We start from the raw sequence: 18,033 nt of genomic DNA, 5'->3' as shown, positions 1-18,033 counted from the left end.
GACATGTGGTAAATGACTGTTATCCGAAATATATAAAGAACTCTCATAACTCACCAATAAAAAAATGAATGACCTGATGAAAGAAACAGGCAAAAGACCTGAAGAGACACCTCACCTAAGAAAATATATAGATAGCAAGCAAGCATATAAAAAGATGCTCCACATCATATGTCATTAGGGAAATGCAAATTAAAATGAGATACCACTACACACCTATAATAATGGCCAAAATCCAGAATACTACATCAAATGCTGACAAGGATGTGGAGCAACATGAACTTTCAATCACTGCTGGTGGGAATGTAAATTGGTATAACCACTTTGGGAGACAGTTTGGCATTTTCTTATCAAGTTAAACATACTCTAACATATGATTCAGCAGTCATGCTCCTTGGTATTTATCAAATTATGAAGATTTATGTCTACATAAAGCCTACACATGGATAATTCCCAAAACTTAGAAACAACTAAGATATCCTTCAGTAGGTAGGGAATGGATAAATAACTTGTGATACGTCCACACAAAGGAATATCATTTAGTGCTAAAAGAAATGAGCTATCCTGCCATGAAAAGATACAGAAAAATGTCTTAATACTAGTGAAAGAAGCTAATCTGAAAAGGCTACATACTCTCTGATTCTAACTGTATAGTGTTCTGGAAAAGACAAGACTACAAAGACAGTAAAAAGATCAGTAGTTGCCAGGGGTTAGGGAGGCAGTAGGAATGAAGAGACAAAGCCCAAAGGATTTTTAGCGCAGTGAAACCATTATATATGATACTATATGATAGATATATGTCATTATTCATTTGTCAAACCCCTCAAAATGTACAACCCCAATAATAAACTCTAATGTAAACTATGGACTTTGGGTGATGATCATGTGTCAGTATAAGTTCATCAATTGTAACAAATGTACCATTCCTGTGAGAAATGTTGCTAGTATGAAAAGCTGTTGGTGGTGGGAGGACAGCTAGGGATACATGAGAACCGTACTTTCTGCTCAGTTCTTCTGTGAACCTAAAACTGCTCTAAAAAATAAAGTCTAGGGGCCCCTGGGTGGCTCAGTCGGTTAAGCGGCTGCCTTTAGCTCAGGTCATCATCCCAGGGTCCCGGGATCGAGCCCCGCATCGGGCTCCCTGCTCGGCGGGGAGCCTGCTTCTCCCTCTCCCTCTGCCTGCCTCTCTGCCTACTTGTTCTCTCTCTGTATCTCTCTGCCAAATAAATAAATAAAATCTTTAAAAAATAAATAAATAAATAAATAAATAAATAAAAAATAAAGTCTACATGAAAGAGGGGAAAAGCATACATGACTTCAAAGAATATCATAAAGCTATAGCAATCAAGACAGTATGGTTTCTTTCTTCCAAATGACATGCTTATCTATGTAAAAAAAAAAAAGTCCTAAGGAGTCTACAAAAAAGCAACTGGAACTAATAAGTGTCTACAAAAAAGCTACTAGAATTAATAAGTGAGCCTATCAAAGTCAGAGGATAAAAGATCAATATAAAAAAAAACAAGTATATGGGCGTGGGTGGCTCAGTCGTTAAGCGTCTGCTTTGGCTAAGGTCGATCCCAGAGTCCTGGGATCAAGCCCCGCATCAGACTCCCTGCTCAGTGGGAAGCCTGCTTCTCCCTCTCCCACTCCCCCTGCTTGTGTTCCCTCTCTCGCTGTCTCTCTGTCAAATAAATAAATAAAATCTTTAAAAAATAATAATAAAAATGTAAAAACAAGTATAAATGAAGAATAAAAATCATAATCATCTCAAAAGATGCAGAAAGAGCATTTGACAAAGTACAACATCCATTCATGATAAAAACTCTTAACAAAGTGGGCATAGAGGGAACATATCTCAACATAATGAAAACCATATATGATAAACCCAAAGCTAACATCATACTCAATAGTGAAGAACTGAGAGCTTTTCCTCTAAGATCAGGAACAAGACAAGATATCCTCTCTCATCACTTTTATTCAACATATTACCAAAAGTCCTAGCCACAGCAACCAGACAAGAAAAAAGAAGTAAAAGGCATCCAGATTGGTAAGAAAAAAGTAAAACTGTCACTATTTGCAGATGACATGATATCATATATAAAAACCCTAAAGACTCCACCAAAAAACTATGAGAACCAATAAATGAATTCAGTACAGTTGCAGGATGCAAAATCAACATACAGAAATGTGTTGCATTTCTACACACTAACAACAAACTAGCAGGAAGAGTAATTTTTTTAAAAAAATCCCATTTACAACTGCATCAAACAGAATAAAGTACCTAAATAAAATTTAGCCAAGGAGGTGAATTTAACCTATACTCTAAAAACTATAAGACATTGAAGAAAACACAATGGAAAGATATTCCATGCTTGTCGACTGAAAGAACAAATATTGTTACAATGTCCATATTACCCAAGCAATCTAAATATTCAGTGCAATCCCTATCAAAATACCAACAATATTTTTCACAGAAAACAAATAATCCTAAAATGTGTATGGAACCACAAAGGCTCCTGAATAGCCAAAGCAATCTTAAGAAAGAACAAAGCTGGAGGTACCACAATCCCAGGTTTCAGAAAAACAACAGAACAGATCAATGAAACCAGGAGCTGGTTCTTTGAAAGAATTAACAAAATTGATAAACGCATAGCCAGACTTATCAAAAAGAAAAGATAAAGGACCCAAATAAATAAAATCACAAATGAAAGAGGAGAGATCACAACCAACACCACAGAAATACAATTATTACAGGAGAATTTTATGAGAAATTATTTGCCAACAAATTGGGCAATCTGGAAGAAATGGATAAATTCCTAGAAATATATAAACTATCAAAATTGAAACAGGAAGAAATAGAAAATTTGAACAGACCCATAATCAGTAAAGAAATTGGGTCAGCAATCAAAAATTTCCCAACAAACAAGAGTCCAGGGCTGGATGGCTTCCCAGGGAAATACTACCAAATATTTAAAGAATTAATACCGGGGCACCTGGGTGGCTCAGTCGGTTAAGCGTCTGCCTTCGGCTCAGGTCATGATCCCGGGATCCTGGGATCGAGCCCCACATCGGGCTCAGGAAGCCTGCTTCTCCCTCTCCCACTCCCCCTGCTTGTGTTCCCTCTCTCGCTGTCTCTCTGTCAAATAAATAAATAAAATCTTTAAAAAGAAAGAAAGAAAGAATCAATACCTATTCTTCCCAAGCTGTTCCAAAAGATAAAAATGGAGGGAAAACTTCCAAACTCATTCTCTAAGGCCAGTATTATCTTGATTCCAAACCAGACAAAGACCCCTCTAAAAAGGAGAATTACAGAACAATATCCCAGATGAACATGGATGCAAAAAATCTCAACAAGATATTAGCTAATCAAATCCAACAGTACATTAAAAGGATTATTCACCATGTTCAACGGGGATTTATTCCTGGGCTGCAGGGTGGTTCAATATCCACAAATCAATCAACATGACACACCACATTAATAAAAGGAAGGATAAGAACCATATGATCCTTTCTCAATAGATGCAGAAAAAACATCTGACAAAATACAGCATCCTTTCTTGATAAAAACCCTCAAGAAAGTAGGGATAGAAGGAATATACCTCAACATCATAAAAGCCATATATGAAAGACCCACAGCTATGGGCGCCTGGGTGGCTCAGTCAGTTGGGTGTCTGCCTTTGGCTCAGGTCATGATCCTGCAGTCCTGGGATTGAGTCCTACATAAGGCTCCCTGCTCAGCAGGAAGTCTGCTTCTCCCTCTGCCCCCCACCCCTCCCCCTGCTCATGCTCTCTCTCTCTCTGTCTCTCTCTCTCAAACGGATAAATAAAATCTTAAAAAAGAAAGAAAGACCCACTGCTAATATCATCCTCAATGGGGAAAAACTGAGAGCCTTTCCCCTAAGGTCAGGAACATGATAGGGATGTCCACTCTCACCACTGTTGTTCAGTATTGCACTAGAAGCCCCAGCCTCAGCAATCAGACAACAAAAAGAAATAAAAGGCATCCAGATCAGCAAGGAAGAAGTAAAACTTTTCATTCTTTGCAGATGACATGATACTCTATGTAGAAAATCCAAAAGAAAACACCAAAAAATTGCTAGAACTGATATACGAATTCAGCAAAGTTGCAGGATATAAAATCAATATACAGAAATCTGTTGCATTTCCATACACCAATAATGAAGAAGCAGAAAATCAAGGAATCAATCCCATTTACAATTGCACCAAAAACCATAAGATACCTAGGAATAAACCTAACCAAAAGAGTAAAAGATTTGTATGTTGAAAACTAAAGAATACTTATGAAAGAAATTGAAGACACGAAGAAATGGAAAAACATTCCATGCTCCTGGAATGGAAGAACAAATATCATTAAAATGTCTATACTACTGAAAGCAATCTACATATTCAAAGCAATCCTGATCAAAATAACACCAGCTTTTTTCACAGAACCAGAACAAACTTAAAATTTGTATGGAACCAGAAAAGACCCCAAATCGCTAAAGTAATGTTGAAAAAGAAAAGAAAAGCAGGAAGCATCACAATCCCAGATTTCCAGCTGTATTACAAAGCTGTAATCATCAAGACAGGATGGTACTGGCAAAGCAGGAGACATCACAATCCCAGACCTCAAGCTATATTACAAAACTATAATCATCAAGACAGTATGGTACTGGCACAAAAACAGACACAGAGATCAATGGAACAGAATAGAGAACCCAGAAATGGACCCCCAACTCTATGGCCAACTAATCTTCAACAAAGCAGGAAAGAAATGTCCAATAGAAAAAAAGCCCCATCTCTTCAATAAATGGTATTGGGAAAACTGGACAGCTACATGCAGAAGAAAGAAACTGGACCACTTTCTTACACCAAATACAAAAATAAATTGAAAATGGATGAAAGACCTAAATGTAAGACAGGAAACCATCAAAATCCTAGAGGAGAAAACAGGCAGCAACCTCTATGATCTTGACTGCAGCAACTTCTTACTAGCACATCTCTGGAGCCAAGGGAAGCAAAAGCAAAGCAAAAATGAACTACTGAGACTTCATCAAGATAAAAAGTGTCTGCACAGTGAAGGAAACAATCAACAAAACTAAAAGGCAATCAACGGAATGAGAGAAGAGATTTGCATATGACATACCTGATAATGGGCCAATATCTATGAAGAACTCATCAAAATCAACACCCAAAAAATAGTCTAGTTAAGAAATGGGCAGAAGACATGAACAAACATTTCTCCAAAGAAGACATACAAATAGCCAACAGACACATGAAAAAATGCTCAACATCACTTCCTAATTAAGTGACTAACCACAATGAGATACCACCTCACACAGGTCAGAATGGCTAAAATTAATAATTCAGAAAACAACAGATCTTGGCAAGGATGCGGAGAAAGGGGAACACTTTTGCACTGTTGGTGGGAACGCAAACTGGTGCAGCTACTCTGGAAAATAGTATGAAAGTTCCTCAAAAAGGTAAAAATGGAACTACCCTACAACCCACCAATTACACTAGTTGGTATTTACCCAAAGATACAAAAATGCTGAGTCAAAGGGGAACATGCACCGCAATGTTTATAGCAGCACTATCAATAATAGCCAAAGTAGGGAAAGAGCCCAAATGGCCATCAACTGATGAATGGATAAAGAAGTGTGTGTGTGTGCATGTATATGTGTATGTGTGTATGTGTGTGTGTGTGTGTGTATAAAATATTCCATTGTGCATGTGTATATATACATATATAATGGAATATTACTGAGCCATCAAAAAGAATGAAATCTTGCCATTTCCAGTGCCTAGGATGGAACTAGAGTATATTATGCTAAATGAAATAAGTAAAAGAAAGACAAATATTATATGATTTCACTTACATGTGGAATTTAAGAAACCAAACAAATGAACATAGGGCAAGGGAAGGAAAAATTAAGATAAAAATAGAGAGGGAGGCAAACCATAAATGACTCTTAACTATAGAAAACAAACTGAGGGTTGCTGGAGGGGAGATGGGTGAGGGAATGGGTTAAATGGGTGATGGGTATTAGGAGGGCACTTTTTGTGATGAGCACTAGGTGTTATATGTAAGTGATGAATCACTAAATTCTACTCCTGAAACCAATACTATACTATATGTTAACTAACTTGAATTTAAATTAAAAAATAATAAAATAAATTAAAAAATAAAATAAAACTCAGTGGTTGGATGTAATAACATTTTGGCCACAGTGAAAGAAAGTACTAGTGAAATAAAAAAAAAAAAAGTCATGAAAAACTTTCACAGAATGTACCACAGAGGGTCAAAAAATAAAAATTCAAAACATTTAACATGCAACATTCATGTTAGATAGTGTGAGATCTAACTTATATTTGTTTGGAGTCCCGGAAGGAAATGTAGGAAAGAAAACAGAAAAGATAATGGCTGAGAATTGTGCAGAAATGATGGAAGATAATAATCCACAGAATTAAGAAGACCAGCAAATCCCAAGCAAGAAAAATAAGTCTACACCTAGATATTCAGAAACTGTAGAAACCCAAATATAAAGAAAAAATCCTAAGAGCAACCAGAGTAAAAAATAAAAAAAAAGATAAAATACTTTTAAAAGAAGAGCAGTGGCATCTGGGTGCTCAGTTGGTTAAGCGTCTGCCTTCCGCTCAGGTCATGATCCCAGGGTCCTGGGGCCAAGTCCCACATCAGGCTCCCTGCTCAGGGGGGAGTCTGCTTCTCCCTCTACCTTTCCCCCTTGCTCATGATCTCTCGCTCTCTCTCACACTCTCTCTCAAATAAATAACCTTTTAAAAAAATAAAAATTTTAAAATTAAAAAAAATAAAGTAAAAGAACAGCAGTAAGACTGATATCTAATCCCTGAAGAGCAACAATGGAAACGAAGAGAATATAATATGCAGAGACAAAATAACTACTCATTCGAATTCTATAGTCTAAAATATCTCTCAAGAAAGATGGCAGTTAAAATAGCCCAAATTCAAAATCTAACTGTAACAAAATAGGTTATCCACTTAATATTTGTCTTTTTCTCTTTATCTGTAATATATATATTGCTTTTAATAGAATTAAATGCCTTAGGATAATAATGAAAAAGTTGATGAAATTAGACATATGGAAAATCATAGAATTCTCAGGACCTAGTTAGATTCCTAGTTTAACTATAAAATAAGGTTTTGACCAAGATAATTTTAAGATTTTATTTATTTTTCAGATAGAAGGGGAGAGAGCACACAAGCAGGGGAGCAGCAGGCAGAGGGAGAAGCAGGCTCCCTGCTGAGCAAGGTGTCCAACGTGGGACTCAATCCCAGGACTCTGGGATCATAACCTGAGCCAAAGGCAGACGCTTAACTGACTGAGCCATGCAGGCATCTCTGAACAAGATGATTCTTAAGGTTATTTTTAGTTCTGCATATGATTCTGTACCTAATTAACCACATGGCTACTGCATTATTACAGTAAAAATTTCTCTAGTTAAATCAATGGTATAAGTAACTTAAAAAATTAAGTACTCTTATCAGAGTTGCAAGTGATAAACTACATTTACATAATCAGATTTGGAATATAAAATAGAAGATAAAAGATTCATAAGACACAGAAATGAATCATTCCCTCCCCACAAAAAGTAAGTACATATCATAAAAAGTAACTTAATTCGAAGGGACACCTGTACCCCAATGTTTACAGCAGCAATGTCCACAATAGCCAAACTATGGAAAGAGCCAAGATGTCCATCAACAGATGAATGAAGAAGATGTGGTATATATATATACAATGGAATATTATGCAGCCACCAAAAAAACGAAATCTTGGGCGCCTGGGTGGCTCAGTTGGTTAAGCGACTGCCTTCGGCTCAGGTCATGAACCCAGAGTCCTGGGATCGAGTTCCACTTCGGGCTCCCAGCTTGGCGGGGAGCCTGCTTCTCCCTCTGACCCACTCCCCTCTCACGCTGTTTCTCTTTCTCTCTAATAAATAAATAAATAAATAAAATCTTAAAAAAAGAAGGAAATCCTTGCAATGACATGGATGGAACTAGATGGTATTATGCTAAGCAAAATAAGTCAATCAGAAAAGACAATTATAGGGGCGCCTGGATGGCTCAGTTGGTTAAGCAACTGCCTTCGGTTCAGGTCATGATCCCAGGGTCCTGGGATCAAGCCCCGCATCAGGCTCCCTGCTCTGCGGGAAGCCTGCCTCTTCCTCTCCCACTCCCCCTGCTTGTGTTCCCTTTCTCGCTCGCTCTCTCTCTCTGTCAGTTAAAATAAATAAAATCTTTAAAAAAAAAAAAAGAATTATATGATCTCACTCAAATTTGCAATTTAAGAGAAAAAACAGGGCGCCTGGGTGTTTCAGTCAGTTAAGCGACTGCCAAAGCTCAGGTCATGACCCCAGGGTCCTGAGATCGAGTCCCACATCGGGCTCCCTACTCAGCGGGGAGCCTGCTTCTCCCTCTCCCTCTGCCTGCCGCTTCCCCTGTTTGTGCTGTCTCACTCATTCTCTCGCTCTCTGTCAAATAAATAAATAAAATCTTTACAAAAAAGAGAGAAAAAAACAGAAGACCATGGGGGAAGGGAGGGAAGAATAAAACAACACGAAGTCAGAGAGGAAGACAAATCATAAAAGACTCTTAACCACAGGAAACAAACTGAGGGTTGCTGGAGGGGAGGGGGGTGGGGGAATAGGGTTATGGGGTGATGGACATTAAGGAGGACACATGATGTAATGAGCACTGGGTATTATATAAAACTGATGAATCACTGAACTAATAATACACTATATATTAATTAATTGAATTGAAATTTAAAAAAACATTCTTTAAGATTTTATTTGAGAGAAAGAGAGCACACAAGAGCTCACGTGTATGCATGTACAAGGTGGGGAAGGCAGGGAGGTGGGGGGCAGCAGACTTCACACCGAGCCAAGCCCATTGCAGGACTGGATCCCACAACCCTGAGATCATGACCTGAGCCAAAATCAAGAGTTGGATGCTTAACCAACTCAGCCACCCAGGTGCCACAAGGTAAATTAAAACATCTATCAATGAACCTGGAAAATTCTAACAGTACAGCAATGACTCATATAAGCACTGATAGTGAAGAGCAAGTAACCTTTGTGCCATGTGCAAATAGGGGAACTTTGTACACTTGACTATCCAAATACAGAAAGATAGTTTCTGTTTGCATAAAAGAAAAATAATGTTAATGATCAAAAGTGTATGCTCACCTTGTAAAAACTCCTCCTTGCAAGCAATGAAGTAGAAGAAAACAATGCTGATTTTCTTGGCCTGCTTTCTTTAAATCAGCCTTGAACCAAGAATAACTAAAACACTGCACCACAAGTGTTCCAAAGAGCATAAAGCTTACTGTTAAAATACCAAAAACATTTCGTCCTTCACAGAAAAACCTGACAGATACCCCGATGTCCACAATTAAATCAGTTATATAGATTATAATGCCAAGAACTGACAACATAAAATTCAGTTTAGTGTATTTCATTATGAATCACTATAGTTCTTGGTTATCTACTTTCTTCTCTCATACAAAAAAAAAAAGAAAGAAAAAAAGAAAAAGAATATTAGTGCATCTGTTACTATAACACTGAATTTTAATTTCTACTCCCTAAACTTATTCAGAAGAATAAATATTATGAAATTGAAACACTAAAACCAAAGTGACTAATTTTAATTTTCTTTTCTAAATCTCCTATCCAGGTCCAATGTTACAAGGCTTTACTTAATCTTCTGTTTTTCAATGATCTTCATTACAGATGACAACACCTAAAATGAAACATATATAAAAGATTCTAAATATCTTGAGTATAATATTAAAAACCCTAGGCCATGATTTTATCAAACCTCTACTTTTTCTAAAAATAATATATTACCACTAAATATAGTTCTTATAATAGTTTTGGGAAAGTAAAGCTTCAGTAATATACTTATTAGTTGAAAACTTCCCCTCAGACTACTTACATTTTAAAAACCATAACCTACTAACAAAGATATTTATCACAGGTCCATCTACAGTGGCAAAAAATTAGAAACAATCTAACTGTGTCAACATAAGGAATTGGTAAATAATGGTAGATTCACAAAATGGAATATTACAAAGCTACTAAAAAAAATTTAACAAAGGTGCAATAGCTGTGAAAATTCTTAATATAGTCTTTAAATTTTATTTTAATTCCAGTTAGTTTACACACAGTTTGATATTAATTTCAGATGTACAATGTAGTGATTCAACACTTCCATACAACACCCAGTGCTCATCACAAGTGCACTCCTCAATCTCCTTTACCTATATATTTCACCCACCCACCCAGCCACCTCCCCTCTGGTAACAATAAGTGTATTCTCTAAAGTTAACTTAATATGGTTTTGATTCAGCAATTCCATCTAAGAATCAAGCCTAGAGAAATAGTCACAAATGTGCACAAAGATATATACTCTTAAAATAGCAAAAAGTTGAAAACTACCTAAAGGACAAATGAGACCTCGTTCAATAAAATATGGTACACCATAGGAAAGAATACACCACACAACCTTTAAAAAGAATGAAGCAGTTTTGTATAAACTGACCTCAGAAGATCTCCAAAATGTATTAAATGAAAAAAAAAAAACAAGTGCCAGAAGGATAAATACAGCATTTATGGGTTTTTAATTATATTCGGAGAGAGGAAGGAAGTTGGGAGTGGAAAGCAAATGCAACTTCAATCCTGTAATTAATTATTCTTTTATATTGTTGGAATTTTTTACAAAAGACATGTACCCATATATTACTTACACAATCTCTTAAAATAAAAACAATAGTAAATGATACTTTTAAAGAATTTCAAAGACTGGACAAAGTGTTAGTTAACATTTACTTAGCACTGTGTGCCAGGCATTAAACTAAACCTTAAACATAAAATACCCCCATTTAAATCTTACATCAAATTTAGGAGACAGGTATTACTATTGCGACCTCTATTTTATAAATGTGGGCTGAATGCAATCTACATACAAGATCTGTCTGACGTAGCAGCTGTTCCCATATTTCCTGGGATGCTTGTGTCTGGGCCCTTTGTACCTGCCAGTGGTGCTTTCTGGTAGAGGCATGGAATTGGTGGCTGCAGCCTCTGGGCTGGAATAAAACTCTCTGTGGATGCAGGGAAGCCAAGCCAGAGCCGTGGGCAGTACACTGGTAGCAAATGGACTGACCATTACCACCGTAGGATTTGCAGGCTGTTATGTTTTGCAAGCCATGAAGCATATGGAGCTTCAAGTAAAACAAGTTTTCAAAGTCTTCCAAAATCTGCCTTCAGTGGCAGCTATTATAGAGGTGGGTTTGAACACAAAATGCCAAAACAAGAGCATTAACAGCAGGTATAAGCTCTACTACCAATAAAGGAAAAATAAGAGCTGCTCTTCTACAAATTATGCTTTTTAATCACCCAAACAAGGAAGGATCTCCTTATATAGCAGCCAAAATCAATGAAGCTAAAGATTTACTACAAGGTCAAGCTAAAAAATGAAGTAAATGTGCAATGAATTTTAAGTTCTTATTAGTTTATGTTTAAGAGTACCAGCTTTTTATAATAAAATGTCTCAAAACTTAAAAAAAAAGTTTGATTCAACGGTGTTTTTTTATTTTTCCTAATTGCCAATATTTCACACTAAAATACAGATTTTTCACTGCTATCAAAAAACTGAAAGATCTGCTACACTAGACTAACATTCCTTCATGAGCAGTGGATGCCTCCTAGGTGGGGCATGCGCTCTCAAGTTCACCACAGTAGCCAGCCACCGCATTACAGTCATTTCAGCAGCTGAGTCTCAATACTACTCTAGCTACCTATTAGCTGTGTGTCTTCAAACATGTTCTTTTACCTCCCTGTGCCTTATTTTCCTTCACTTGAAATATGGAAATAATAATGGCATATACCTCATAGGGTTGTTGTGAAGACTAAGAAAGATAATATATATAATATATATAAACCTTTAGAAAAGTAATTGGCCAACAGAAATCAATAAATGTTAGTTACCATTACCATACCTTGCCTGCCTGCCTGATCCCTATAAGCATCTAAGCATGCAATCTTTGACTTCACTTTAAAGAATGTTAAATTTAAAAAAATACGATGGTATGATTGCAAAGCTTTGAAAATACAAAGGAAATATGACTGGAGGAATACAAAAATGTTAACAGTAGTTTTATCTGGGGAATTAATGGTATTATAGATGAATTTTTTTCCTCTTCTTCATTTTTTTCTATATCTGTGAACTGAATTGTTTCCCTCCAAAGTTCTTATGTTGAAGTACTAACCACCAATGGACTGTATTTAGAGATGGGTCTCTAAGGAGGTAACTGAGATTAAAAGGAATAATAAAGACAGGGCCCTAATCTGATAGGACTGGTGTCCTTATAAAAAGAAGTGACAACAGAGACCTCCCTCCCCCACACCCCACTCCCATACACACACAGGAAAGGCTACATGAGGATGCAGCTAGGAGGCAGTCATCTGCAACCCAAAGAGAGAGGTCTCACAACAAACCAACCCTGCTGGCACCTTGATATTGGACTTCTAGTCTCCAGAACTGTGAAAAAATAAATCTCTCTTCTTTAAGTCGCATAGTCTATGGTTATTCTATTATGGCAGCCCAAGTAGACTAACACCCTACATGTTCTATAAAGAATGTTTATTACTTTAAAAACCAGGAGGTGACAGTGTTACTGAAAACTCACACAACATAATACTTAAACACTGTTCTTGTCATTTTACCACTTATAAGTATTTTGTTTAAAAGTTTTCAAAATAATATTAAAAGGTATTTCACTCTTCTTAATGAAAAAAAAATTCACTATCACTACTTTTCCTGACAAGAATGCTGTGGCCAACAGGATGGAAAAAAATAATTTTAAAATCTGAGTTTTCCCAATGTAGCAGGCCGTAAATTTCCATGCGGTAAGTTTCTTATCTTGAAATGAAAGACATCACACTCAGAGAAAGACAATTATCCTATGATCTCACTGATATGAGGAATTTGAGAAACAAGACAGAGGATCGTAGGGGAAGGGAGGGAAAAATGAAACAAGACAAAACCAGAGAGGGAGACAAACCATAAGAGACTCTTAATCTCAGGAAACAAACTGAGGGTTGCTGGAGTGGAGGGGTTTGGGAGGGATGGGGTGGCTGGGTGATGGACACTGGGGAGGGGGAGGGTATGTGCTATGGTGAGTGCTGTGAATTGTGTAAGTCTGATGAATCACAGACCTGTACCCCTGAAACAAATAACATAGTATATGTTAATAAAAAAAAAATGAAAGACATCATGCCCAACATAAGCATGGAGTTTAGGAGGATGATATTTAATCAGAAGGCTCTGTTCAACTGAATTAAATACTTAGAACTTACCATGTGCTGTTTTAGGCTTTGGGGATATATCAAATGACAAAAGAGACAACAAAAATCCCCACCCTTGTGGAACTTACATCCGAACAGAGAAAGATAGTCAATTAAAAATAAAAATAAGTGAATTAAATATTATATTGGAAGGTGATAAGTGCTATGGAAAAAACAACCCTAAGAGTTAGAAGTAGAGACAGGCACATCATGAGTTGTAAGTTTGATTAGAATGCTCAGGATAGAGAGCACCTGGGTGGCTTAGTCAGTTAAGTGTCTGACTCTTGATCTCAGCTCAGGTCTTGAATGGTCAGGACAGGAGTCACTGAGAGGATGGCATATAAGTAATGAAATTAGTCATATAGATATCATGTGGAAAAGCTTTCCAGATATAAAGAACAGCTAGTTTGAAAATCTAATGTACTAGATTTCAAATATGTCCTCCAGAAACAAAAGTTCTCCAAAAATTGGCAAATTCCTTACCATGGTTATACTGGATATGTTTAATGTGCATCCAAGTCCTGTTCTAATATCATTCTAAAAAATATAATTTCTTGAGCTTCACTATCTAGAGAGGGAAAAGAACATCACATATATAATGGAAAAACAGTAATAACAGTAGCTATCATTGCTGAGTGTTTACTATGTGTGAAGTGTTTTACATACATTTTATTTAATCCTCACAAATCTCTATGAGAAGGGTATTATTGAGCAAAACACTGAGGCTTAGAGATATTGGGTATTTAGATGAGTTATCTCTAATGAGTAAACTGATTTTAGGGGCGCCTGGGTGGCTCAGCCGGTTAAGCGACTACCTCCAGCTCAGGTCATGATCCCAGATCCTGGAATCAAGCCCCATGTCAGGCTCTCTGTTCAGCAGGGATCCTGCTTCTCCCTCTCCCTGCCTCTCTGCCTGCTTGTGCGTGCGCGCTCTCTCTCTCTCTCTCTCTCTGTCAAGTAAATAAATAAAATCTTTAAAAAGTAATAATAAATTAAAAAAATAAACTGATTTTAATGTAGATAATTTCCTTAACATTACAGACTATAATACCTAAGCACTCCACTCCATGTGTATATTTCTTAACCATTCTCCCCAAAAAGAGAGTTTCCTTTACCTGGCATGGATATGGAAAACACTAGCAGTTTTGAAATAAATTTACAAGATGAGAAAAATAATTTCTAAGAAACTTGGAAATTCCATTATTAGCAAAACATCAGATTCAATAGACTAAGTGGCAACGTCTCTATTCCTAATTTAGTCAAGCAGAACATAATGCCAACCGGAAAGAAAACTACACAGCAAGGAAATAAATATGGCAGCTCTCATAAAGAAGGCCCACACTTTTCAATAACCACATAGTTATATAACTTGTATGAAGGCTAGTTCATCTCTATCCCTACGGTTAATCACAGTTCCAATCATCACCTTAGGAGAAATAATACCACCTATAAAATTTGACTTTATAAAGAATTTGTGACACTTGCTGACTTAATAGGACAGTTTCAATCCAGTTTCATTCAGAGGTCAACCCAGCTACCTGGCTAACTGGCTGGCAGCCAAGACACAAAACCTTTGTCCACAGTACATGACCTCTGTAATAAAGCAGACGTTTGAAGAAGTAAAAACTAGTAAACTCATTTGTCAACCAAATTCAACACACAAAAAATACAGACTTACTTATCAAGTATAAAACGCCTTCTTTAACTCAAAGTCTCCTCTGGAAAATCTTCATCCTGGGAATCTTTTATTTCTTCCTCACTGAAAACAAGTTATCATTAAAGGGCGTGTAAACCTTTAAGAACGAATAAAATGAAACTGAAAATCATCTGTTAGTCATATGTGGGATTTTCTCATCTAGTGATAAGAGAGTTTGTATCATTGCAACTACAGTACACCCCTTTATAACTACCACATTAAGAGAATAACTTCTCCTCTCACAGGTTGACTAGGTTGCAAGGTTTTGCTGTATTCAAAATTTACGGGTTTTTTAAAGATTTTATTTATTTATTTGAGAGAGAGAGAGAGCACAGAGAGAGAGAGTGAGAGGGAGAAGCAGACTCCCAGCTGAGCAGAGAGCCTGACATGGGGCTCGATTCCACGACCCTGAGATCATGATCTGAGCAGTAGGCAGATACTTAACTGACTGAGCCACCCAGGCGCCCCTCAAAATTTAAGTTTTAAGAAAATACAATTTGCCTCACAGCATATCCAAGTAGACAACAAATGTTTGAAAAGGAAAGAGAAAGATTCTTACATTTGAAGTACTCTGATAAAGAATTTACAAAGTATTTTTAACTTAGTCCTACTTACCTTTTTCAAACTGTATACCTTCTTAAACCCTATGCCCCAAGGACATGATTGTTGGTTTCTGTTCCCAAAATAAATACTACAGTTGTTCTATTTCCAAGCCTTTTCTCAAGATTATTTATTGTCTAGAATGCTCTTCCTACCTCCACCTACCTGATCAAGTTCTATCAGTCCTTTAAGAATCAGCTCAAAACCCCACAACCTTTAAGCTTTTCCAGATAGTCCCAATTAATTTGATTCTCCCCTTCTTCCTTGCAATCCTAACACTTCAGCTATACTTCTCTAGGATTTACTCATATGTTCTTTAAAATAAGATAATGTACATCTCCTTTCTGGTTATAAGACTCTAGAAAGCCAACTATCATTTTAACACCCCCCATATTTCTACAGTAATACTGTGCATACTGTAGGTAGATGATAAATGATTATAAATATAACTGAACAGAATATAAAATCTTTGGGGTTTGGTTTTGTTGGGTTTTGTTTTTTTACTTTTTTTGGGGGGGTGGTGGGCAGCAAAGTTTATTGAGCAATACAAAGCTCCTGAAGAGGGAGGGGACCCAAGAGAGTTGCCCAAAATCTTTCCTCTTATTTCTTAGAGAAGACCTTAAACTTCAAGTCACATTATTAAACATATCCACAAAGACAATTTTGTATTAGCAGCCTAGATCTCTCTTCTGAGCTCAACCCATATATATCCAACGGTCTATAGATTTCTTTACCAGTATATCTCACAATCATCCCAATTTCAATTTGTTTAAACGAAGTTCACTACTCAACCTCTCTTCCCCTTCTTCTGTCAGTAGCTCCTTGTATGACTCAACCGAAGTCACTTAAGTTTTAAATTATTTGTTGGGTTCATTTGACAGATGAAGAGCTTGGCAATGAATTAAATGAAATAGAGATGGAAGCCACAAGGGAAATTCTAATTTAAAACAAAAAGTCAAGGGATAAAAGAATGGAACTGCCCACAAGTCCCAGAAATTACTGTTCCACCCTCTTCTCAAAGGTTTGTTGACTTTCCAGCACAAGGTTTTTTAAAAAGGAAAATGGGGGTAGCTTCCTGGCTGAATAGCCATTAAGCTGTGGCTACGAATAAATAAAACTGGGAGTTGAAAATGCCTGATGTGGGGAATTTTGATGGTTCTTCCAAACATTTTTAAAAGGGCATATTGCCCTTTCAGCAAAGGTTTTTGAAATATTTTTCCATTAAAAGTACATCTTTGAAAAAAAAGTACATCTTTAAGACACAAGGCAAAAAAATTTGTCAGACATAAAACAGGTGTGTCTTTCAAGAAATCTGGAATATTAAACTAATGATTTGTAAAATAAATACTGTACTAATAGTAGTCTTTTCTTCAGAAATACCTGCAAAAAGGCGTTAAAATGTGTTTCCTAAATTTTAGAGCCACAAGTATCTGTGTCAATTTCTCACTTGTTTTGAAAAAGACTTGTTTTGAGAAAAAAAAAAAGATTTCTCACTTGGGACAGTGGATATGTCCTATATCTCTTTTGAGGTAGCTTACAGACAACTATCCTAACTCAATGAAATGGATCATAGGACTTCCTTGAGGTAAATTGTAAATCGTTTTTGTTGTTGTTTAATAGGGACGGGTAATACTAGGATAGTCCATGCTTAGCAGATTACAAAAGGACTCCTCGTGGAGAAAATAACTCCCTTCTATCTTGGGGACGAAACTCCTCAAGGCCGATCTAGGTCTCTGGGCAGGAACAAAGCAAAGGAGGGAGCGGCAAGCTCCTTGAATCCAACGAGAAGGGGACAAGTGTTGGGGCAAGGTAGCTAGGAACAAGGCTTCAGACGCTGAGCTGGGTTCACACAGCTGTCACCTGGCCAAGTCTCCCAAGTCTCCGTGCTTCATTCGTAAAACAGACATAAAAAGAGTGCCTTCCTCTTCATGTTGTTACGAGGATTAAATGAGATAGTGTTTAGAAAATCACTTAGCATGGCAGTAAGCACGAAGGAAATACTAGTTGCCCCTACTTATTATAATAATATGTAAGGTTTCTACACACACACACACACACACACACACACACACACACACACATCGCCATTGCCTAAAAACAAGACATCCTTTCCAGGATTTAGTGATCCGTAACTAACCCCAAACCTGCCTGCCCTGTGCTCCACAAGACTTCCCAAGTTAAAATGTCTCTCGTCTCGTCCACTGGGATGAACTCCGCCACAAATTCCTGTGAAGGCACCAGACAGGCGACGACGCTCGGCCAGGCGAATGCAACCTCGCCCCAAGACGCCTCCCGCCACGCGCCTTCGCCCGCCCTCTCGCCGCCTCCGCCAACGGAGCAGGGGCCGCATC

General features: G+C 37.2%; 1 protein-coding gene and 1 pseudogene across 3 annotated transcripts in view; one reads left to right on the top strand and one right to left on the bottom strand.

Moving 5' to 3' along the window:
* Positions 1-18,033, bottom strand: part of XKR9 (XK related 9) — an 86,610-nt gene that overhangs the window by 21,740 nt on the left and 46,837 nt on the right. Inside the window, exons 1-3 of one of the 3 annotated variants that reach the window (XM_027586351.2) lie at positions 17,820-18,022; positions 15,065-15,145; positions 9,229-9,781 (exon numbers count right to left, since the gene is read on the bottom strand). The exons of 1 other annotated variant lie outside the window; for it this stretch is intronic. In XM_027586351.2, the coding sequence (XP_027442152.1) occupies positions 9,229-9,500 (272 nt within the window). In that variant the 5' untranslated portion in view covers positions 9,501-9,781; positions 15,065-15,145; positions 17,820-18,022. Of the gene's footprint in view, positions 1-9,228; positions 9,782-15,064; positions 15,146-17,819; positions 18,023-18,033 lie in introns of those variants that run through there. One more of the 3 variants, XM_027586491.2, reaches the window with a different exon arrangement.
* LOC113914183 lies at positions 11,148-11,517 on the top strand (annotated as a pseudogene).

This window comes from Zalophus californianus, chromosome 4, assembly GCF_009762305.2.
Source record: "Zalophus californianus isolate mZalCal1 chromosome 4, mZalCal1.pri.v2, whole genome shotgun sequence".
NCBI classification, from domain to species: domain Eukaryota; kingdom Metazoa; phylum Chordata; class Mammalia; order Carnivora; family Otariidae; genus Zalophus; species Zalophus californianus.
Note: the sequence above shows the minus strand (reverse complement) of the source record. Positions and strands in the feature narration are given on the sequence as shown.